This window comes from Aythya marila, assembly GCF_965140915.1.
Source record: "Aythya marila genome assembly, chromosome: 1".
NCBI lineage: Eukaryota > Metazoa > Chordata > Aves > Anseriformes > Anatidae > Aythya > Aythya marila.
Window position 1 is genome coordinate 183973618 of NC_139042.1, and position 24479 is coordinate 183998096.

The 24479-nt window shown below is 39.0% G+C and overlaps 1 protein-coding gene across 1 annotated transcript in view; it reads right to left on the reverse strand.

Annotated features, from left to right (window-relative positions):
- ATP6AP1 (ATPase H+ transporting accessory protein 1) overlaps nucleotides 1-24479 on the reverse strand; it is a 58488-nt gene that overhangs the window by 24674 nt on the left and 9335 nt on the right. Inside the window, exons 4-6 of the mRNA XM_082766430.1 lie at nucleotides 17288-17481; nucleotides 16039-16082; nucleotides 10897-10982 (exon numbers count right to left, since the gene is read on the reverse strand). Coding sequence (XP_082622556.1) covers nucleotides 10897-10982; nucleotides 16039-16082; nucleotides 17288-17481 — 324 coding nt within the window. The remainder of the gene's footprint in view (nucleotides 1-10896; nucleotides 10983-16038; nucleotides 16083-17287; nucleotides 17482-24479) is intronic.

A 24479-nucleotide genomic window follows, 5' to 3' on the forward strand; every position in this document is an offset into this window, starting at 1 on the left:
CATGCAAGCTCTGCCAGAAGCTGGGTGTGACTGCCACCTCTGGGGCTGGTAGTTATTGACCCTTGTCATGATAACTTGCAAAACTCTGGAAAGCTGAACTTTGTAAGGTGAGGTGTATTAGAAAACAAAGACCAACTTCCTTCCAGCACTTCCGTGGGGTTGCATTCAGTGACCAGATGCCTGGCAATGGCCTGGCAGTGCCTGGCAATAGCAAGCCTGGCTGGGGACTTCATTCAATCACAATCAATTGCTCCTGTTGGCAGTTCACACAGTGAGAAAAATTGTGGAGCAGCACAAACGAAGATCATTAGGGTCATAAGGAAAGCATATACTGGGGAGAAGGAAACAGTTTTCAACAGCAAAGCAAGCTAAGTAGGATCTAACATTCACCTTACAATAGTTCTGCTGAAAATAAGGCAAGAAACCCAGCTTATTCTGTTCCAGGATTTTGTCAGTGTTTTGTCTGAAAGCCCCAGAGGCAGAGGTATCTAGCGGTTAGAATACTGAGGGTTCATCTTACATACTATAGTGCACTAAAACATAGGATGATGCTGTTTATGAATCATTAAATATCTATCTGTGAAGTCACTCGATCATTTGGGTTAAAGCAGAAATCCCATCAGAGGAGAACAGCTGCAATGTGGCATTACAATCGTAAACACTGAGGCTTTCGTAAAATGACAAGGACAGAACAAGAACAAAATATGCTATGTAATATTAAATTTGATGTCAGGCAACACTTTATGTATGGGTTTTACAGAAATGCTTCCATTAACAAATTAAATAAGATGCCAGTGGCATTTTGGCAGGAATAGGATGGGTTTCTTGGCTTTTTTTTTTTTTTTTTCCACTGGGGGCATATCTGTCAGTGACACTAAGGACATAGGTTGTACAAAAGCTCCAGAATAAGAGATTCCCCAAGAGATTCCGCTGCTAGGTTGGAGTGAGCTGGTCAGCCTACATGAACCAGTACAGTGCTATGACACTAGGCTGGATCCCAGAAACCACAAAGACCACAACCTCACGCTGGCCAAATCTGCCTCTGCTTTTACAGCATCCCGGCACATTATTGAGGCCAACAGTCTGGAGATCTGCCTGGTGAGCCACAGCCCTCCCATTGCTGCCTCTGGTCCTGCTGCAGTTTGACTGGTGCCTTCTCAGGTGGCTGCACAGCTCTGCAAGGCTCTAGGTTATTGAATCTACAGGGCTATGTCCCCAAAAGATACTGGCTTCACAAGTTTTTGAAATCAGATGATTTTCTAGGTCTGTCAACGTTCTAAGCCAGAATGGTAAAAAGAAAGATACCTTATATTGACTGAAATCCTCTTGAATCTAAAGCTGTCAGCTAGAAGGGATAGGCAGTATGGTCCTCAGAAAGAAAAAAAAAAAAAGATCTGTACTTCAAAACACGAACACTTCTGTAACTGCCTGTCAACATTTTGTGGCCACCCTGGCCTAACTCTTCACTGGGTCTGCTAAAGCTCTAACATGCTATCTTTGTGAACAGAGGCTTGCATGCAATTCCAGGTTGATTTATTTTTATGGAAAAGCCAGTATTATTTAATAAAAGTAACTTTTAGAAAGAACATTTCAATAGAATTATCCATCACTAAAGCAAGGATATATTTCTGTTAAAGTAATAAAAATGCTTGAAAATTACACAAAAAAAAAATTAGCAGCAGCTATTCTAATTTTAGAGGCATGTATGCTGTATCTACAAATTAATGGCTGCATATGCACAATGGTTATGTATGAATAATGATGGTCCCTCTTTCCTGTTTCAAATGGCAGAAAGTCATTAGCTGATGGCTTTGGATAGGGTCTAATAACTTCAGTAGATCTCAGACACAGTAAGAGTTGGCAAGATAGAAAAACACAACCATTACATGCACAGATACAGCAGATCTAGAACTGCTCCACAAAATGTCTTCCTAGCAAATACCACTGAATTTTTGAAATTGAGACATCCTGTTGCACTATATAAAGTGAATGAATTTTTTTCTAAAATGTAAGAAGAGGTAGAATAAAATATGCCATTTGAAACAAACAAACAAACAAAAAAAACAACAACTGATGTTTCTTCCAATTAGTTTTAACTGAGTTACAGACTGGATGGACTAAAGCTTAGGAGTTTGTTATACCACCTCTAAGCACTAGATAACACACACTTCTCAGTGTTGGGAATGTGTATTTTACTGATTATTGGCATTTTTTTTATGTCATGTGCTGGTATAGTATGTCTTTATTCCTTTAATATTTCTCTCTTTAGCACAGACAACAGAGGCTGCACTAAAAATCATATGGTGCAGGGTATCAATGCTTTTGCCACTACAAGGGGTAGCCCAGTGGTTGCACCAAATGTATCTTTCCTCAGCTTTATTTATTTTATTTATTTTCCCATAATGGGAAAGAATACAAGAAGAAAAGCAGGTCGATGTTTTGGATGAGGCTGTTCTGATATGCACAAACCTTCCTGTCACACAGCACCGAGCTCTTTGCACGTCAGCCCGAGGAACACGCTGGGAGGAGACGTGTGCTGTGACTCTCTGAGCATATGGGATTGGTTTCCCATTTCTAACCCCTGACTTCCTCAAAATAGGAATGCATGTTTGCCTCTGAAGAAGATCATGCCTGTGGGTCTTGGTGTCTGGAAAAGGTGTGGGAAATACATTTCTTTTTGATCAGAAGATGCAGTTCCCCTTGATCAGTAGTAGCAATGAATGGGGAAAGGATTCAGAGTTCCCAGAAGAAACCTGCAGATCCTTACTGACAGGGATCTTGAAAATCCAACCTGTTTCACTACAGTGAAATACGGAAAACTGCACAGAACCTGGGGTGACAACTACTTGATTTCCAGCTGACACAGTTGTTTTTTATTATAGATTTCCCAGTTGCCAACAAAACAATGATTTATTGCCACATTTTCATGTGGCAATTCCACAACAACCCAATGGGCAAGCATGGGGAGGAAAGCCTGTAAACTTCCTTTAGCAGAGCTTTTTTTAGTCTGTTGGCTGCTTCTTATGGCTTATGGCCTTTAGTTAAATAAGTTACATATTACCTCTTACATTCCTGTTCTGGAGAAATGCTATGTCAATATCCCAACCTTCCACCGCCAAGCAAAGAAATGAGACCAGCTACATGCTGTGAGACCAAAGGTCCACCTAGCTCACTTCCAGTGCTACTGATCTTAACTGGCTGATATGATTAAGAAAAGGGTAAATAAAAACAATAATTGTCCCAGGATACCCTCTTTGATTCCTGTCATCTTTGGGATAGAGATTTTTGGAGCTGAAAAGAGTCTCTATGTTCACTGCAACGAACATGGGCTCTTCCATCGATCCTTCCTTCCTGTATTTCTTCCATTAGTTTACCTGAAGTAAGTTAATTTCCATTAGTTTCACTGAAATCAACCTACTTTTGTCATCCAAAGACATGTAAAGTGAAAAACAGTTTACTTTGTTTCTTTTAAGGAATTTGGTGCTCCTTAATTCCTGTGTTGTGGTCTGTAAGTGGTGATAATCATCAACAGTGGCCAGAGATAGTTAATAATTACTTCACGTTAAGCTTATCCATGTTGATGTTTTTATTATTTCCCCCCTGAACTATTGCTTTTCCTATATATAGTATTTATGTCTTATTATTTATGTAGTTATTTATGTCTATTATTTATGTAGTTGTAAGGTATCCTTTTGGAGATGGGGTGGCCAAAATGGCACACATTATGTCACTCCCAAACTTGCACTCACCAAGGACTTACATGTACATAGTGAAATAACTGACGCTTGCTGCTTTGCCCTTTTCCTTTCCAAGTAATTCCTAACTTTCTGCTTGCTATCCATCCTGCTGCTGAGTGCTGTGATGTTCCAAGAGATCTGCCCACAGTCACACCAAAATCTCTTTTCTGAGAAATAGCAGCCTCTCACCACGGCGCAATATGCATATTTAAGGTTTTCCTTATGTGTGTTACTTTCCATTACACTGGATTTCATCTGTCATTTTATCACCCAGTAACACAGTGTTGTGAGTTGTTCCTCTAACTTGTCAGTACATCGACAAACTTCAGTGTCTTCAGATTTCGGCCCCCTTTCCATACTCTTTGGAACAGCACAGGTCTCCACATGTATCCATATGTAATTCCACTCTCCAGCGTAAACACTGATCCTTTGTTTGCATCCATGTTTCCTACCTTCAGAATTTTTATTTCTGCCCCCAAATAACCTCACTTTTTACCCTTTTTACTGAAGTAATACGATCACTTTACCTGTGTATTTTACACCTCTCTAAGAACACTGAATCCATACTATATTTTCCTCATGTATTCACTTATTTACTCCTATACTTTCAACCAGTTTGGCCAGTACAGAAGACAGGTTTCCTGGTTGCATTTCCCAGATATATGGAACCTCTTTTGAAACCCCATGTCATACTTGCTACCTCCTGCTCCTCTGGGATTAAGGCCAAACTAATTCATAACTTATATATGTACATATATAAATTATAATGTATAATTTTACATTTGAAATCATGGCAGTTAAGATAATTAGTTTGGCGGTTTCTTGATTTATTTAGAATTTAGGTGAAAATTATTTTATTTTGGTGATATGATAATATTCATTTTATTGGTTTATTCTGAAATCTATTCTACCACCAGCTCAATAACAACAAAGGTTTTTGAGGCTGTCTGATTACTAGAAAAGTCTTTGAAGTGAGAAGCTCTCTATACTCCACCACAGAGACTATTAACACATAGGTTCATTTGGCTTTGTGTTGCCACTTATTTTTCTGATTTCCTCATTTTGATTAGATCCAATGAGCTCTGAAATAATTCCTGTCTACTGTATTTTAATATTTTAATGTCATTCACACATTATTCTTCAAAATGTTTGCCGTATGATTTTTCATTTAGCTTGCAGGAATTTATATTCCTTTACATTTTCTGAATGCACACAAGACTTTCACTTTTTAAGCCTGGTTGAATTACTTCTAATAGCTTCACCTCCTTCACTCTTGTCACACTGTCATAAGACAGTTTGGGACATTTCCATGCAGGGAGGGAGTAGGGGGAGAGAAGTAGTCTTTAAAAAACACTTTTAAGCATTTCGTTTTAGCTTTCAGTATGTTGTCTGTAAACAGTTTGCATTCTATCTATGAACAGAGTCAGTCAACATAATTAGTGGAGCTAAGAGGGCAAACAGGACATTCTCCATTCTGAGCACATTCAGTTGCTCTCAGTTCAGGTTCCATTTGCCTTTATCACCAAAAGTTTCACCTGATCCAAAGCAGAGAGGCCCAAGAAGCAGCCCAACAGGTTGCACAGAGAGGTGGTGGATGCTCCATCCCTGAAGTGTTAGGGGCCAGGTTGGATGGGACCTTGGGTGGCCTCATTTAGTGTCCTGGCCCATGGCAGGGGGGTTGGACTGGATGATCTTTACGGGCCCCTTCCAACCCAGGCCGTTCTTTGATTCCATGAATTCACCATGTCACAGATATATGGTCTGTTTCAGTTTTAGGATTGAATCTTTAGCTCACAGTCATATCGCTTGGATGCTCTGCACAGCCTGTCTTCCCAGAGTCTATGGGAATAAAATACTTTTCTCTGCTTGAATCCAAACATCTTTAAGGTATAGCAGCAGTCTTTTAATGATCTGTTATTCTAATAAAATCTTTACCTTGGATTTTTCCTGTCAGAAATTTTTAACATACCTGCCAATATGCCATATCAATATGCTTTCTTATAGTTATGTATTCCCTTTATTCTATCATATTTTAGTCTTATACCTTGATTTTGATCTGTTATTTTTTATGACCTTTAGCTATACATTAGTGTATTTCTAGGAGTTTTTGTTGCAGTTTTTATACCTGTATTTTCCCCTTTTCTGTCTTTTCCTTTTTTCCTAAGACAGATTTCTTAGAACATATCATTCTCACATGTGCCCTTCTCCACCATCCCTCCCCCATCCCAGTTCTTCTCAGTCATTAGCTTTAAACACCTTACAACTTTCTAATATGGTTTATCTGGAACCCATCTATAGCCTAAGAAGCTGGAAACTGAAAATAAAAAAAGATTGTTCTGATCAGATAAAAAAATTTAGTTCTGTGCTTACCTTTATTTCCCAATGAAGTCGATATACATATATATATATAAACATAAAATATAAGGTAAACTTGCAAAATGATGTTTAAATTAAGTGAATCTTAACACCCATGTCTACAAAATAGTAGTGCAAAGTCTAGGGTTAAAGGTAAAACACTAGCTTGCAGTTATTTCCCTGAGTTCCCCACTAACACATGAACTGAATCATACAGAATTGCTAGCTAGCATTTCTCACATCCCTAGTATTCAATTTCCACGCTAATTTGGCTACATGTTTTGTTCATTTTTTTTCCTCTAGAGCAACACGTAACTGGCTTCAACCAGCCTTAAGCAGTTCTTCTGTCATTATTTAAAAAGACTACACCTCATCTAAGTAGAAAATACTGAGTTAGCAGGGAAATAATTAAGTGCATATTCTTCATCTACGAGTTAAAGTTTATTTTTCGTGATAATGAAATTCTAAAGTGAGGGAGAAGACTAAAGGATGAAGTATTCCTGTGGCTTCTCCTTTGAAGTTGGAGGCCCTGATGCTCTGTTACACTGTCAAATTATAATTGCTCTTTCAAATGTAAAAAATACAAAAGTAAATGATTAAGGGAGTTCCCATATTCAAGGATGCATGAGGGCATCCCCCCTACAACCCCAGCACCAGCAAATGGTATTGTAAGCATTTTTCTAACATTCAGCTCATGGGAAAGATCATATTATAATGTTTGATTATACTTAATAGTTAAAAGTATTCCATTAATCAGAAGCTGTGAAGTCAGTGGGGTGGTTGTTGCAGAGTTTAGTCTCCTCAGAGTGGTGAACAAAAAAGAGAGAAGCTGGATGCCAAGGGAAAATGCAGCACTGCAAACTGCATTAGTTAGAAAATGCAAAGAATGCAAATAGAAAGAAAATGCAGCAACAAGCACTAGCGAAAGAAGATGAAACATTTCCTAACTCTTCTAAGCTAAGGCGTGCTTGTGTATCATCTGAGGATCTTACACCTTCAAGAGACACTTTTTTAAGAGTTAGTCACTTGTGCTATGGATGCCCATGTTACTTATGGCTGAATAAAGATCTTGTAACTCAGATTGCTTGGCTCTGAGTGGGATCAAAGACTCAAGAAACATAGATGCTACCTAGAGCAGACAGCTTGTAGAGTGAAGCAGTCAAAAGCCCACGGCAGATGAAACTCTGAAAATGTGGAGGCAGCAGAGAAGGTTTAAACAGCACTTCACAATGCATCTGTAAAAAGTGGTGTCAGCAAAATGAGTATCAGCTGGGAGGTAGCCATAAATCTCCGCTTGGCAATATGTGTCTCTGCTGCATCCAATCCAACAAGACAACTATGAAGTTGTCTTGCAGAAGTTTCAGAAGCAAACTTTTAAAAAACTGACACGGATGGCATGAGGACCTGAAGAATGGGAAACATGATGAGATTTATGATTTGAGGCATACCTATCTTTTAGTCACTACAGTCTTTTAACCTTTTCAATTGCAACAGCACAAGCAACGTCATGCATTACAACCACAAGCCAAAAAAACTAGCTAGCAGTGATAAAAGAAAATGACTTCTAGATGACTTGCCTTCCAGAGAAGAAAGGTATCCTCAAGTCTTAGGACAAGTTTATGTTTTTTAATGGAAAACAAGATGAGAAATACTGAGTGAGAGTTGTCTGACTAAAGGTACATGTTGAGTTGTGGCCTAAGCCTGTGGGATGCCTTTATGCTTGTCAGAGACAAAGGGTGATTTTTTTCTCATCCTGCACCAGTCACCTACAAAATATTCAGAAAAAACATACTCTAAAAAGCTCATTTCGGTCCTTTGAAGAGAGCCCTGGTTGATGACATCAGATATAGACATCTACATTTTGGTTGCCCAGAATTAGGTGATACAAACCACTCTCCCAGTGCCAGCCCAATTCAGCCACATCTTGAAGGCAAAGTATTTTGGAACAAGAGTCAGGAGACGTGGCAGGTGCCTTGCTGGGGGAAGAAAGCTCCATTATGACACAGTGGGATATCCAGAGGAATTATCATCTGGTCAGTGAAACCATTCCATGTTTCAAACAGATGCTGTTTCAGGGGCTTAACTCTATCTGCCAGCTTCAAATTCTGAAACTGGAATAGAACAGGAACCAGCCTGAATAAATGTCCATAGTGCATTGGGGTTATCAACTGATAAGGATGATAGCCCAAAGGGATTTGTGGCTGCACTGACTAAATTGAACAGCTCTTCCTCATCAAGTCAGAAAAGGGACTCAGTCATAGGAGAGTTTTACCTTCTGTCTCATTAAATCACTTTCCGCAAAAGCCAATACCAGTCTGAAATATTTTCTAATATATGTATTTCTCACATTCTCACATTTATTCTCCTTGCTTGAGGTGATAGAAGAATGAATGAATGCAACAAGATGCTATGAAGCCATTAACTCTATTAACTGCCCAAGAGCAAGGAGGCAGAGCTATAGGGAGAGATGTATCAGAGTCCCAGTGTTTGGGAGCTTCACTGCATAAAATTAATTTACTTGATCAGAAGGAGCTTTTTTTTTTTTGTTTGTTTTGAGTGTCATGTTTAAAGTTCATTTCCTTCATCAGCAGGAAAAAGCCCACTTATAAAATGCAAATCTTTCATCGAGAGTGATTGGTATTGATTTTCAAATGTACTGAGTACTGTAAAATCTTTTCCCACATGATCAAAGCTTTTTACTTCCCATATAGAGTGGTCTTCTTGGTTATCACTGTGGGGTGACCTGGTAACTCCAAGATCATAGAATATAGTCTTTATAGCTTAAGCAGAAGGAATCAGTCCTCTAACTTATGGCTACAAAATATCTCACATCTTCTGTAGTTCAAGCACACCAAAGATATGCAATATATGCTTAAGAAGAGGTTACATGCAAATACATAAATAGATGAACCCTCAAAGGCACTTTCCATTTTGCCTTTCCTAGCCCTGTACAGGAGCTGATAACCTTGAATGCACTGTAATAACTTCAAGTAATTTTAGGAAAAAAATACTTCAAATGGTTTTATATGAATATGCATTGAATTTATACAATTAAGAAAAGTGTAAATTGCTTACTTTTTAAAATGCAGAACATCTTAAAATACATTGCTTTAATTATTTAAAAGTACATCAGTTGCTCAAACTAAGTCACTTTAATTTAGAAAGCCTGTTGAAATATGCATAGATTTGAAATTCAACAAACTGTTAAAATTGCTCTAAAAATTCCTTCTCTCGATACCAATTCTTTCATTAATTAAAAATATTTTTCATTCCAATTGTTCTAAAGGCAATTTGAGCTACAAATGCCTGTGTTCCTTTGATTTCAGTAAAGAGCCACAGTAATGAAATAATTTTTATTTTTATTTTGGATCTTCATCTGAAAAAAAAAACACAACAGAGTATTAAAAAAAAAAATAGATCCTAAGTGCTGGACTCATGTCCTCTCCTTTGCCATAAGAAACACACGTCACAAAGAGTATCAGTGTGAGCTTCCTCACGCTGCTCCTATTGTGTACTCTAACCCTGGTCTTGAAAACCCATTCTCTCAAGTTAAGTTTACAGGGCAGATTGTTGATGAAATTTCTTGTTTTTCTTCAGCAGAACTAGCCTTTTGCTTGGGGTATGAAGGGACCATTCTAAGCATCTTGTTGGACAGGTAGAGATTCAAGATCTTGCTTGCGAAAATCCAGAATACTTCTAATTGCACTCACAACACCTTTGAGGAACTCATCCAATTTTGGTTTAAAGAACATTTATAAAGTTCAATCGAGTTGATTCTTACTCTTCTTTTGGACAAGCTAAACAGATTTCACTCCATGCCCACTTAAAGCAGGTTTTCCAACTGTTGTTCCTGTGCTAATAACAACTGTGAATTGTTCTTAGTGTTCCCTCCTGAAAACTCACTGACTTCTCAAAATCCTGCTTGCAGGGCTCACACGAGATCTAGACAATCTCAGTAATGACTTTCCTGTTGCCAAAACAAGGAAATTATAACTTCTGTATTCTCAATTGACATTATCCTGAGCTTGAATTAAAAATTCAAATTAAACTAAGTACCATATTAGGAGCTCAGGTGTGTTATCCACTGGATCAGATAAGTTTCTTTCAAAGTAGGTACTTTTTAGGATACAGCACATCTCTCCCATGCCCCTTTTCTTTAGTGGGAATTGCATTCTGTTTTCCTCAAGTCACGACTGTCTTCCATTTAATCACATAAAAATGCAAATATTGCTTGATGACAAGCAGTATGTCATACAAAACAGATAACTCTGCATAAATAAATATTCTGTACTGCTACTTACTGCTAACATGATACGATGATCTATAAATGATGTTCTGACTATCAGCAAGAGCGCAAACTTTGTGTTCCAGTTGTAAATACTGAATATTGACTAAAGGGAATAAAACCAGTTAATTTAAAAAGGAATAAATTAGTAGCCTTCAGTTAATTAACTATACTCCATCTTTACTGACATGAGAAAAGCCTAATAATGTTCCATGTAGACCTTACTATAAAACTGTTAAAAGAAAAAATATTTAACATTACAGTCATTAAAAATAATATTAAGTCCTAAAGGCAACTAAAGGCATAGCAAATTTATATCTCCTAGATTAGCAAGGCTTTAGCAGTTATGTGATATAGCTATTGCATATAAAAGTTCATGCAATCATTTCTGGTCAAAACCTCATATAATACAGATTGCTTGTGTGTGTAATCTTGAAAATTATCTACAGCATTCCTCTGTAAACATTAAGTTGTTAGATGCCAAAAATTCGACAGTTCTAGGCACTGAAGATTACTCACCCTTGAAGGTCTCACTGCAGTATAAATTGCTGAAAAATGAATCCCTCGTTCCTCCAAATCCATGGTCAGTCTTCCAATTATTTTGTCTATAAATAGAAACATGCATAATTTAGCAAACTTTGTAAGCTGAGAAAGCTAAAAACCTACAGTAGGTGGCAAAGTAATGAGCTAGATTCATTTAGTTTATTTATGCAATCTAGGTGCTGCTACCATTTGTATGTCAATAGGTACAAATGGGATAAGACATCTTCAGTGTCTTGAAAAACGCACAATTTCAGTAGGGTGATACAAAACCAATACATTACAACAATTCGGATAAAATGGGTGGTTTTGAAGCTGACAAGTGAATACAAGAGAAACAACAGCTGAAAGGTGACAAGTTGGAAAAATTAAAAGCAAGAGCAGAATAAATCAATCAAGAGATGAGAACAGGATGCGTATCCTGTCAGTCCAGTGACCAGTTCACAAATAAATAAATAAAGCTGAACTACTACCCGTCTGTGAATGACAAAGCACACAGAACAACTGATCAGTGAGAAACAACACTCAGAAGAGCAGTAGTCCTCAGATGGGGGCATGAGATGCGTAATATTGGCAGTGATATTCCTTTTTTGCTTCAGTGGATTTAAAGCCTGATTCTGTACCCTCAATGGGATACAGAAAATTTTGCTGTTGACTACAGTGGAGGGCAACGTAGAAATGTGCTGGCATACTTCTGAAAACAGAAGGAAAATCAAGTAAGAAAGAGAGGACCTTTCAGTGCTGTGCAGAAGATTCTCTTCTAGCTCTGAAACTACAGGTAGTTGTGACAAATACTTACAACTGATAAATGTTTTCAGTCTCTATACAAAAATATTAACATCTGCTTACAATGAGGAGCATAATAGCAGTGAATCAAGAGCTGGTATTAGGGTTGTCATTAGGACTGTGAGGGAAATAAGCCAGCAGACTGACATTTACTGTTTCAGTGCCTTCCCACTCCTCAACCATGTAATGGCTATTAAATAGCCTGGACAACACCTTTCTCAGATTTCAAGGTTATACTTTACATGATATTTTGTATTTTATTTTAATGTATTGGTAGTGGAACTTGCATTATTACCCTTTAAAATCATTTTTATTTACAGTAATTATGGCCTCCTGGCTGAGTAAAATGCTTAGCTTTTGTGAAAATGCAAGTATTGTTGTGTTTTCTTTTTTCTGTAGGGTTTTAACCAAACTGATTTCCTTATATCAGTCACGAATCATAGCAATGTAAAGTTTACTTCTAAGAAAATATTATTAAAAGCTTCTACTATAAGAAACAGACTTAGTCAGGAAAGCAAGCGCCTATGTACTACGTAATTATACTGATTGCGGGGGGTTAAAGGAATTACATAATGTAGATTTGTATTCTACATGCACAGTGCAATGCACCAGAAATTCTCAGCAGCCTCAGATAAAATTTTCAGAAGGAAAAATACTACATAGAAAAATGCATAGATTGCATTTGTTTTGGTGGATTTTGTGCGTGTGTTTTTTTTTCTCTTCCGTTAAAACAACTGATTGCCTTCTGAAATAACACATTATTTACATTTCACTTCAGTAAGGAGCTACACGTAACTATAGTTACCAGTAAAATCTATAACTTTTGCCTTTGGGTAGATTCTAGAGGTAATTTCTTCATTTGGAGAAGCTGCTGTGAACATCCTTATGACAATGAAATTGATATAGATCGTTGTTTTCCTGTGACCAGGAAAGCAGCCAAACATTCCACCTTGCTAATGAAGTATTTGCAAATTCTCCGAGGAAAAGGGCCCAGATTTGTACACGCTATTTTAAAGCACCTCAATTCCTTGCCTATATAGGAATGTTAATTATCCCCAGCTCTTTCTGCAGTGGAACAAGAGGCATCTCCTGATGGTAATATTGTTAGAGGGATTTTAGAGTGGTCTTATTGCAGGTTTTTCAGTTAGCGTGAACCAAAAAAACACTACGTAGAACTGTGAATGTAAAACAGTTTGTCCAGGATAACCTTTTTCAGTTAGCATAATTGCATGCTATGCCCTAGTGGAAGGATTAAGCTTTTCTGTCTCACTAAAGACATATTCCTTGAATTTCACCAGGGACTGCAGGATAAGTGCTATTATTAATTTCTAATCCACCTTAATTTCTTTGTGTGCTTTTACACATGGATGGAAGGGATCGAAGAGAGAAACTAAGAAGAAATGTTCTGGAAGGAGAAAGGTAAAATGAAACTAAAGGTATAAACTAGTAAAATGAAACTAAAGATATAACTATGAATAAAAGAGAAAGAACAGAATGGAGCGAGATGAGAAGAAGAAAAATGGGAGAGAAGAGAAAGAGCAGAAAAAGAAATGCACTAAGAATCAGAGCAGAAAGATGAATACACACAAAAACATTAAAGAACCTCATCTTAGATGGAGTTGTAGGCAGATTTCTCATTGATTCTGAGGTATGCTGCATCCAGCAGGTAAGACTGATAAGACAGAATGCAAACTTCTCTTGAGTAGAAAAAAAAAAATAGGAAACTGGCAAAAATTGAGTAATGCTCCCAAACACTATTTCGTGCAAAGGAAATAAAGAAGAAATACTGAAAAGAAGCATAAAGAAAACAGAGCTAAAATCAAGAAGAAAAAGTACACTTTTGTTGAATCAAGGCTAAGAAAGGGAGGGCTTACAACCTAAAAATGCTGTTACAATTAAAAAAAAAAAAAAAGAGTAAAAAATAATCTTTGTAGAAACTATTTTATAGAAATAACCCCATATCTGCCTATCTCTATCATGTAGGGAGGGAGAGACTGGACATAAGTCTGAATCCCTGGAACCTTGAGCAGGGTTGGATTCTGAATTCCAGTTTGGATTTTCTCATGAATGTCATTTTAATAATGTGCTAAAACTCCGGCTTACTCCAGCGTCTACAAAGTTCAGAACAGCACATTTCCCTTGGGCAGAATCCGAGCCCATTTGTTCTGTCTGACAGAGATTGCTGTCTGCAGTGAGTAAAACAGCAAGAGAGATTTCTCTGACATTTTGTTACGTCGGATTTTAAAGCCATCTACAGTGAAAAGGAAAGAAGTAACTGTGACAAACGTAAGAGGCTTTGTGAACTTCTAGGCAGGTCTGTCCTGGTTTACTTTGGGCTTACTGTTGATAGTATTAAAAAAAACATCCACAACCAAACAAAAAAGCAGTATTTATGGGTCAGCAATTCTCTTGTTGCCTTACAAGTATGTGACACAGAGTATATTTGGTTGCTTATCCAAGTAGAATCTACCAGCAGTCACTCCACAACAAACACCAATAACTCATGGCCTTGCAAGCAGTTATGACCTTGAAGGGTGTGCTGACAGCAATGTTTAGCAAATGGCTGTGGTTATGCTGCAACCGGTATTCAGCCACCTACACCAGCTGGAACCTGGACCACAAGATTTGGAAGGACATTTGGGTCTCTTGTCTAATACCTTTGCGATGACCCTCTTCTGAGTCTGCCCCATCCGCTGCACAGACTTTCAGTGGGATAATTTTAAGGAACTTTTCAGTAACTTTCATTTGAATTAATACTTCCTGCTGATATTTCCAGGTTTTATTCTGCAACACGTTGAGTGGCTGCTTTGGCAGATGTACCAGAAGGTGAGGATGCAGCCCACATTACCACTTCTCCAGAGCACAGCTGCGACTCAGAACACTGAGCGCAGATTTTGCAGTTGGCCATAGGAAGTGGCACATCTTCCCCGTGCACACACCTTTTCCTGATAACAGCCAGTTGACACCAACCACAAAGCTGGTAGTAGCTTATACCTTCGTCATCCCAAAGGTGGATGGGACAGGAGCATTAACTTTGCTGTTCCAAAACAAAAGCAGGCTGAGACAAGGTTTGGGAGGCCTGTTCTTGACTTTGTGCAGCTGATGAAAAAAATGGCCTTTAAGGAGGGCAACGTTTAGCCAAGGCCAACATTAAGCCAAAGCTTTTACCTGATATGTTCTGAGGACAAGAAGGGAGAACTGAACAATGGTAATGGTTTTAAACCAGAAGTGGGTATTGATATTAGGAATAAATTCTTCATTCTGAAGGCGGTGAGGCACTGGCACAGGCTGCCCCGAGAAGCTGAAGCCCCATCCCTGGAAGCATTCAAGGCCAGGCTGGATGGAGCTTTGGGCAACCTGGTCTGGTGGGAGGGGTACCTTCCCATGGCAGGGGGTTTGGTACTAGATGAGCTTTGACAATCCCTTTCGATACAAATCTCTCTATGATTCTAACTTCACTGCAATTCAGAGATGGAAATCCAGCTGCTTAATTGAGTCTAAAAGACAATAACTTTGGAGTTGTGCAAGAACAAAGGAGAAAAGATTGCACCACTGATTTCAGTACAAAGGTATTTCCCCTGATTTTCAGATCTGCTTCTGATTTCCCACCCCCTGCTCTGGGTAGAAACTGTCATAGACTCCACGGACATTGCAGTGCACGTCCCTGAAACTACCACTGCAGTCATTTGCAGACTTTGTAACCTGATTTCTAATTTAGAGTAATAAGCCAAAGCCCTGCAAACACCCAGATGCCTCTCACTGCCCGTTTAGTCTGTGGCACCTTTTTTTCAGCCAGATACTGTACAAGAAAAGTTTTAACATTGAGTTGTATGAAGACATTCATCTTTAACAAGCAGTATTTAATACCTGCAGAACCAATGAAAGACTCTAAAATCAAAGGCTGTGAAGGGCAACAGTATTGTTTCACAAAGATTGGGAAAGCATTCCCTGCTCACTCCATCAGAGGGTCTCCACTGTGAGACAAGACCTTTGGGCTGCCAGAGGAGTCCAAGCTGACGATGCAGGGCTCACACTCTGCACTGGGAGGATCCCAGAGCATGAGCAAAGGCCCATGCCTGAGGCAGAGGTGAATCATCACTATGTTTCGGGTCACAGAGCTGTAGCCATTTCAGTGGGTTTTGAATTACTCACTCAGTACTTCAACACTATGATAATTGTGTGCTTGTAAGTACCGTGGGTGGGGAAAAAAACCTTTTAAATAGTCACATTAAAGCATTACAGCAACAACTGGAAAAACAAAGAACACAATCTGCTTAAGCAAGAACACAAGCTTAAATGGTGAAATGTTAGTGACATCTTGGTCATATTGCTTACCATTTTCAGCCATTGCTTCCAGGGTGGAAACCTCACTTAAGCCACTACAAAGAATATGTGAGAAAGACAGTTAAAAATCAATTACAGACAACAACGTGACCCAGAAAAGTACACAAGAGCTGACTAATCAAGGTGTCACTTTCAGCATCAGACTACAAAGTTCCTCCATCATCTTCTCATCTCCTCATGACCCTTCTGCAAAGCAGTTTATACAAGGATGACATCTTCAGCTGATTCCTCAAAAACCTCAAACCTCTTTAGCTGAAGAGAAGCCAGACTACTGATGCTATTTTGACTGTTGTCTCCTCAGTTATCCTTGCATTTAGTGGTGTTCATCTGAAATTTGTACATGAGCTCTTTAGATTGGGTGTAATTTATTGGTGTAATTTTTAATTGCACTCTCTTAGGACCCATCCAATCATGCACCATATACTGACAGGTATGAATGCTGAAGCAGCAATCGAGGAAGATAAAAAAAAGAGCAAGAGAAGCTGAGCAGAGGGGCTCACTATATCCATGCCTTTTATTTCCTTGAGGTACATTGGCATTGTTATACTCAGTATGACTTCACAGCTTTCTGCTGAAATGATACGAAATAGCTGCCCATCTAGATCGGGTTTGTGACCCATACGCAGCCTCCAGGAGCACTCTGTACCAGACAAACCACAGTGATGTAAAAGCCCTACAAGTAAAGTAACAGCCAGGCACTAGGATCCACCTGAAGCCTCTGCCTCCATTAGGCAGCAGTTGTCATAGGTCTGGAAACAGGAGGAGTTATAACCCTCCTTCTACTTCCAGAGTTATGAAAAACAGTCTCATTATTCATTTTTACTTCTAGGTTGTTTGTATGTTTATTTGTTTATTTTTCCTGCCAGTGCTTTGACCCCTGGAATGCCTTCTAGCAATTAATTCTGCAGGTTAATCATGCATTGCATGAAATAATTCAGCTTTTCTGCTTAAAGTGTGTTGCCATTTATTTTTATTAGTTGTCCTTTTGTTCTCATATAATGAGGCAGACAAAACAGGAACGCCTGACTGACTTTTTCAACATAATTCAGCTATTATACCTGGTAAGCTCATCAGAGGACATTAAAAAACACCGGATACACATCTGCAGGAAAAAATAACTTTGCTAACCTTGTAACCTTCCCTTTTGATTTCTAAATTTCCTGAATATATCAGATATTTTCAAAAAAGATGTAAAAATCTTGCATACTTTTGGTCAGATACCTTCACAACAAGCTCCTACCTGACAAGCGGTTGTAGCTGAACCACAAGTAAGTTTGGCTTAGATGTATTCACTTCCAGGTGAGAGATATCGAGATTTGTCATGTTTGTTAAATTCCAATCTCCCGACTCCTGAAGAAAGCTCAAAAGTTGCCTGGTAGCCTTGGAGTCAACAGCAGGCAAAACTAGAGATGAAGGAGAAGACTGAAGAATTTCCTGTAACAAATTTATGGACAGTTTATTTACATGGTTAATAATTAAACACAAACCAATTTTTTTCTACGTTCTGAATTTAATACACAAGGTGAGGAACCACCATGATAAACACTAAGCAAGATCTCAGCAGCCTGGTGCTGATCCTGGAAAGCAGGCTGATCCTGGAAAGGGGCAGTGAACTGGCACCTGCATTGCTCTTATTCATGCACTTTTTTGGGGCAAGCTTAAGACACACAGTGATGTCAGACCTTACTGTCCCTTCCATGTGTGTGTTGGAAGAGGAGAGGCAGCTGACACAAAAGATCTCAAGCCGAGAAAGGAGAAGGTGGAAAATGTATTGGAGAGTATGGGGGGAAAAGCTGAGGCAGGATACGGATGATATGATATGAAAGCTCATCAGATGACCATCAGATGGGATCTAAATGGCCTTGTAGGTGGAAAGGATCAATGTCAGACACCTCAAGTTCCAGCAGCTGTATTTAGCACAGAGACATACTTTGCGTAACAAATTCCCTTCCTTTGTGTACATCTTAATGGTATAGCACAGAGTACAGATAAGTGTCTATTTTTAACTATTATTTAAATAAATCTGCATTTTTTAGGTTCTGCAGAAGAGCTGTCACCATGGACAAACTTTAGAGCAAACTTTATGCTTTTCAGAAAGCTAGTTATCACAAGTCAAGCAAATGGGGCAAAATACTGGCTTAGCTGAACAGGGAACCCTGCCTGGAACTAGGGCAGAAATAATAAAAAAAAACAAACGTGACCTTTGGAAGCAAGGTCTGAATTCACAAGGAGCGTACAGAGCTACATTTCACATCTGCAGGGAAATAAGCAGGAGAAACCAAACCCCAACCTGATTTGACACTGGCCTCTGTGGTATCAGACAACAAAAAAAGGCTTTTTCAAATATCTTAACAGCAAGATGAAGTCAAAGGAAAACACTGGACTGATACTTGGAGTGGATAACAAGAAGGAAAAGGTGGAGACATTTAATGCCTTTTTTGCTTCACTATTTAACAGCAACGACTGATCTTAGGCTGCCCAGATCTCAGAGTTGGAGGACCATGCCTGGAGGAGCACTAACTTTCAATCTGTGGTCACTGAAATTGTACAGGAACATCTGTATCAACTGAATGTTTGTAAATTCATGGGGCGTGACAGGATTCACTTCAGAGTGCTGAAAGAATCTGTGGATGTTATAGCTGGACCCCTCTCAACAATTTACCAGAGGTAAACCCATCTACAAAAAGAGCATGAGGGACACTACAGACCTGTTAGTCTAACCTCCATCCCTGGAAAAGTTATGGAGAAGATTGTTCCAGGGGATACTGAAAGCCACTTAAAGAACAAAGCTATTATCAGGCATAGTCAGCTTGGGTTCACAAAGGGAAAGTCCTGCCTCAGTAATCTGACCTCCTTCTATAATAAGGCCACCCGCCAGGTGCATGAAGGCAGCAGATGTAATCTTTTTGGATTTTAGTAAAGTCTTTGACACTGCCCCTCATGGCATTCTTCTGGACAAATTGTCTAGCTGTGAGATGAGCAGGTACATGCTCAGGTGGGTGAGGAACCGACTGAATGGCAAAGCTCACAGGGCCGTACTGAACGGGGCTGCATCTGGCTGGCAGCTGGTCACCAGCGGTGTTCCCCGGGGCTCTGTTTTAGGGCCAGGCCTGTTCAACATGGTCATCAGTGATCTGGATGCAGGAGTTGAATGCATCCTCAGCAACTTTGCTGATGATACTAAACTGGGAGGTGATGTAGGCTCCCTAGGGACGAGAGGCCTTGCAGAAGAATCTGGAGAGACTGGAGCACTGGACACAGCAACGGCATGAAGTTCACCAAAGGAAAATACTGGGTTCTGCACCTGGGACAGAGTAATGTTGGACACAGGTACAGACTGGGAGATGAGTGGCTGGAGAGCAGCTCAACAGAAGGGGATCTGGGGGTGCTGGCCAACAGGAGGCTCAGCATGAGCCAGCAGTGTGCCCTGGCAGCACAGAGGGCAAACCACATTTTGGGATGCATTAAACAGAACATTGCCAGGTGGTCCCTGCATTGGTGCAGCCTCACCTTGAATACTGCATGCAGTTCTGGGCTCCACAATATAAAAAGGATGTTAAGGTCCTTGAAAGCATCCAGAGGAGGGCAACAAAGCTGGAAAAAGGGCTGGAAGGCATGTCCTGTGAGGGGAGGCTGAGGACACCTGGGTTGTCTAGTTTGGAGAAGAGGAGGTTGAGAGGCGACCTCATTGCTCTGTACAGTTTCATGAGGAGGGGAAGCACAGGGAGAGGGTGCCAGTCTCTGATCCCTGGTAATCAATGACAGAATGTGTGGGAATGGCACAAAGCTGCACCAGGGGATGCTCAGATTGGACATAAGGAAAAAAATATTTACCATGAAGGTGGTAAAACACTGGAACAGGTTTCCCAGTGAGGTGGGTGTTGCTCCATGCCTGTCAGTGTTGGAGAGATTTTTTAATAATGTCCTTTTTGTCAGCCCTGAAGAGGTCAGGCAGTAGATGACCTTTGAAGATCCCTCCCAGTTGCACTATTCTAAGCTTGTTCTTGGTGTGGAGACACACAAACTTCATATAATGTGCTATCATTCTTTCTATTCACAATGCAAATTATAAGGCTCAAGCTGAGCTAGTTCAGATAATCAAGCATCAGTGTATATATTTTACTTATACTTCCCATAGCTGAGTTTCTGGTGAAAATACTTGAGTGAAATGTATTTTAAACATTCTTGCTCTATAAATTTGAAGCCTGAAAAGCTGAAAAACATCTTTCCAAAGATTGTTCTGAATAATAAAATTCACTCGGAATATTCAGGGAAAGAAAATGCAAGATGTAGGCTTGAGAATGATCAAAATTAAGATATACAAAATTTAATGTGAAGATTTGAAGATATATTTTCACTGAGTCCTAGTTTAAAACCTGTTAACTTCACTTCTGCATTTTCTACATTTAACTCCAGATCAAGTCTGTCACTTGATCCAACATTCAGATATTCAAGTTGTTATAGACTCTCTCCCTCTAACTGATGCGAGTGTTGTGCTGCTAACACTTTTCTCCTCCTACTCTTTTTTCTTTTTGTCTGCTCTCTGGCTGCCTACCACTTTTCTGACCTCCCTTGGTTCTTTCTAAATGCTCACATGTTTTCCTTCCTAGACAAAGGTTAGTTATTTTCACATTTCTATAGATGCTCATATGGGAGGATTATGTAGTATTGTCTGATTTGCCAGACCGATAGAAAAATAACTGCAGAAATTAAAATAGAGCAGAAAACACTGATCTGGTCCTTGAGTAGGGTGTTTAACACCTCCTGGAAGGGAAGGATGATACATTCCCTTTTAGTTTCTGTTACATATACTAATATAGAGCTACAACCCTGAGCAGTAGTCAGGGTTCCAGTTTATTTTTGATACTTTAATCCCTCGCCCCCTAGCTGCAGACAGAATGGCAGCAGCCAGTTCTTCCAAGGCTATGTATTAAGTAGATTACTCATTTATTGTAGAATAAAAAATAAAATGCATCATTACTGAGGAATGCTTGAATTGCCCCTCTGCTCCTAACCAGTCCTGCATTGCCATCTGTCTCAGCTTCCAGCCACTGGTATTCAGCTGTCTCTTCCATTCGAAGGGCACACACAGCTGGATTCCTACTCATTAGCATCAGACAGACATTTTGGTCCCATGCCTCTCGTTTGTGCCTCCTGACATTTGGCCGCGGCACACTTGTTCTTAAAATACCCATATGTTGCTCCAGGCATTCTAGCATTTCAACTACAACGTGTTTTCAAAACAAGAGACCTCCAAAAGAGGGCAGAGGATGAAGAGGACTACTGAGAAACACCTGACTCTGCATTCTGCTAAAGGACTAAGCAAAGAGGTATAAACACACAGTATCTGAGAACAGGAAAGGGAAAAAAAAAATAAAAATCCTCCTATTGACCCGATGGACTGGTAACAGAAATTCCTACATTGACATGAGAATTTTTAGCACATCTAATGCCAAATTACTCCTGAGTGAAATATTGCGAGCAGGTCCACAATTTTATTACATATATTGCCGCTGTTCAGGTATTTTTGAAGGTAGGCGTGAGATGACACCATCTACGTGTCCAGCCATCCTGAAGCTAAGTAGCTGAATTATGATAAAGCTGTGCTTGGACTAACTTGCCCAGCTTTGGTTTCAGTACTGTGTTAACTGCGTTGCTATTACAGCTAAGCAATTTGAATCTGGAATGGAGTATATCTAGGTCTATCATTAAAGATGTATCATTATAATCTTTATTAAAGACTTATGTGCCCACCTATGAAGGATCATTTAGGCACACTCATTGTTCTGAACTAGTTTATGTTTGGCAGCATAACTGGCAAGAAGTCTTATAATACAAATATCTCTTGGGAAAAAAGAGTCCTCTGGAAACATCTGGGAACCTACACCTGAAGTGGGCAGGCTCTTGCATGGAGAAGAGATCTTTTACTTGTTAGTGTGTTGTTTAAAATACTGAAGTATTGTATTTATTTTCTACAGCACTGGTCAATGGTTCTTCCATAAAAAAAAAAAGTCTATTCAAACTGATTTGAAGGCACATCTGTTTCTACAGACATGGATAGTTACAAAGAACATTATTGTTGCATTTTAGCTTTGCCATTACTATTATCTTACAAATTTTTCAATTGTACCTGTGATATCCAGGTAGATGCATAAAGCTGTATGTTATAATTTTAATGGAAATAGATTTGATGCACTTTAGCTAATAAAATGCATTTCGGCTACAGAAAGCATTGTTGAACAAACCTTCATACCACTGTGTTGTTTGGTGGCAGACATGACACCAGATTTTTCAAGGGTTACAGAGAGATCTGGGGAACTACAGACAAGCAAACCTGAAGTCCAAGAATGGGAGTAACCATTTTAAAGAATAAAGTACTGACTATAACAATATTGCAGGATTATACTGAGAAAAGGCTGACACAGCTTTTGCTAAAAGGAGTTGTGTGTCACAATTCTGCTGGAAATCTCTGAAGGAGTCAATAGGCATGTATACCAGGGAGCTCCAGCTGTTACAGTGTACTTGGATTCACAAAAAGCACTTGGCATAATCTTGTAGCAAAGACTCCTAAAGAAATTAAGCTGCTTTTGTGTGGTCTTCACAATACTATGAGGTCTTCACGTAGATGCGTAGGTAAAAAGGTAGCAAGCAAGGGCTAAAAAAATCACCTGTTACCAAAGCAGAGAAAGGTGGACCTCTGCATTTGGGTCTGTTCTGTCCAGTATGATCATAAAATGTCTGGCAATAAGGCATAGATACTGAGCTAATGAAATCTGCTGATTACACTGACTGATTTGAGGTAATCAAGGCAAGAGACAACAGCAGGAGCAAATTTTGGGAAAGCCCCTTCAGCAACAAGACGAGATTTATTGTAAATTGATTTTAGAAGAGCACAGAGTGAGAAAAGAACAACACTAATTTTATGCACACAATAAGAGACTTGGAACTGAGTGTCATCCTTCACGAATGAAACTTTAATGTCAGTTCAGTGTCTGATGATGGTCAAAACTGGGAAAAAAAAAGTATGTCTTTTTTTTAGTATTAGTCTTTTTTGGAAAAGACTATGGAACAGAACAAAAGAAATTGTTATGTCACTGATTAATTATGTTGCACTTATATCTTGATTTGTATGCAATTCTGCATGGCCCCTTATCAAATACAAAAACACAATAAAACTCAAAGAGGTACAGAGAAGGGCAACAAAGGCAATCAAAATTATAGCAGGACCTCTGTGCTGCACATGACTAAGCAGTGCTCCTCAGTCTAGAAAAATGCCCAATGAGTGATGTTACAGTGGAGACACAGAACCACAAATGTCAATGACTTACAATAATAATTATGCAGCAGCACAGCTGGCAACTAATTGTTGCGTGCTACCATACATGGCAGTTCTAAGGAGCTGAGTAGTGTTTGGGGAAAGCCAAAGCCAATATTAAAGAAAAATAGTCCATAGGATAGGTGACTACTTGACAAAAAGAAGTTCCCCAAATGCTAATCTTTGTATTTTATTATTTAATTAAGAAGTTCTTTGAATGTTTAAGATAAATGATCTACATATAAGGTTTCTTTCTGTATTAACTGGAAATAGAATTCTTTTATTGCATACAAAACCACTGATCCCAAAAGCTCAGAACAGCTGCTAATGTAGCTGAACAAATCTAATATCTGCAAATGTCTCTGTGGTTTACAAGCCTACAACTCTTCTACAAATAACACTTTTCTTCTTGTAGTACACGTGCTGCTACATGCACATACACCCTCCAAATGAGATCTCTGGTTTAAGTTTGTGAATAAATTTGCATTGCCAAAGTTCAAAGGAGGATACTCAAGTGGTATAGAACGGTTATAATGGCCTAATGAATCACTTGTATAATATAGATTGTGAAGGCATAAAACTTTGTGGTTATGCAATATGAAAGACCCTAATTTCCCCAGTGAGAAAATTCAGACCTGACCTTCTCATTGTCCTGTGTCTTTCATAGCATGATTAAGACAGAGATTTCTTTCCCAAAGTAAGTCAAGTGGAATACAACTGATGTGATAGCAACTGAGACAATTTTTGTAACCTTTGTTGCACTCAGGATGGAGCTGGATGATTATGAAGATCCTTTCTAGCCCTAAAAGCTACGTGATGATGCACACACACATCATCAGAATTCTGCATTACGGGCATGTATGTGAAAAATAAATATTTAATTTATACATCTCATTTTCTTTTTTCTAAGTTACAGCATCTCATCCACCACAAAACTACACTAGAAAAGATTGCCAAGTCCAACACAACAGATGTAGGAAGTCCTGGAGTTAAGGTTACCAATTTGATTAAATAAACTCCAGTTTTGAAGATGCTGTAATCACAAAAAGTTTCTCTACTCCGAGACAGAAAGAAAACAGAGGCAAGGTCTGAAAGCAAGCAAATTGTTACTGACATT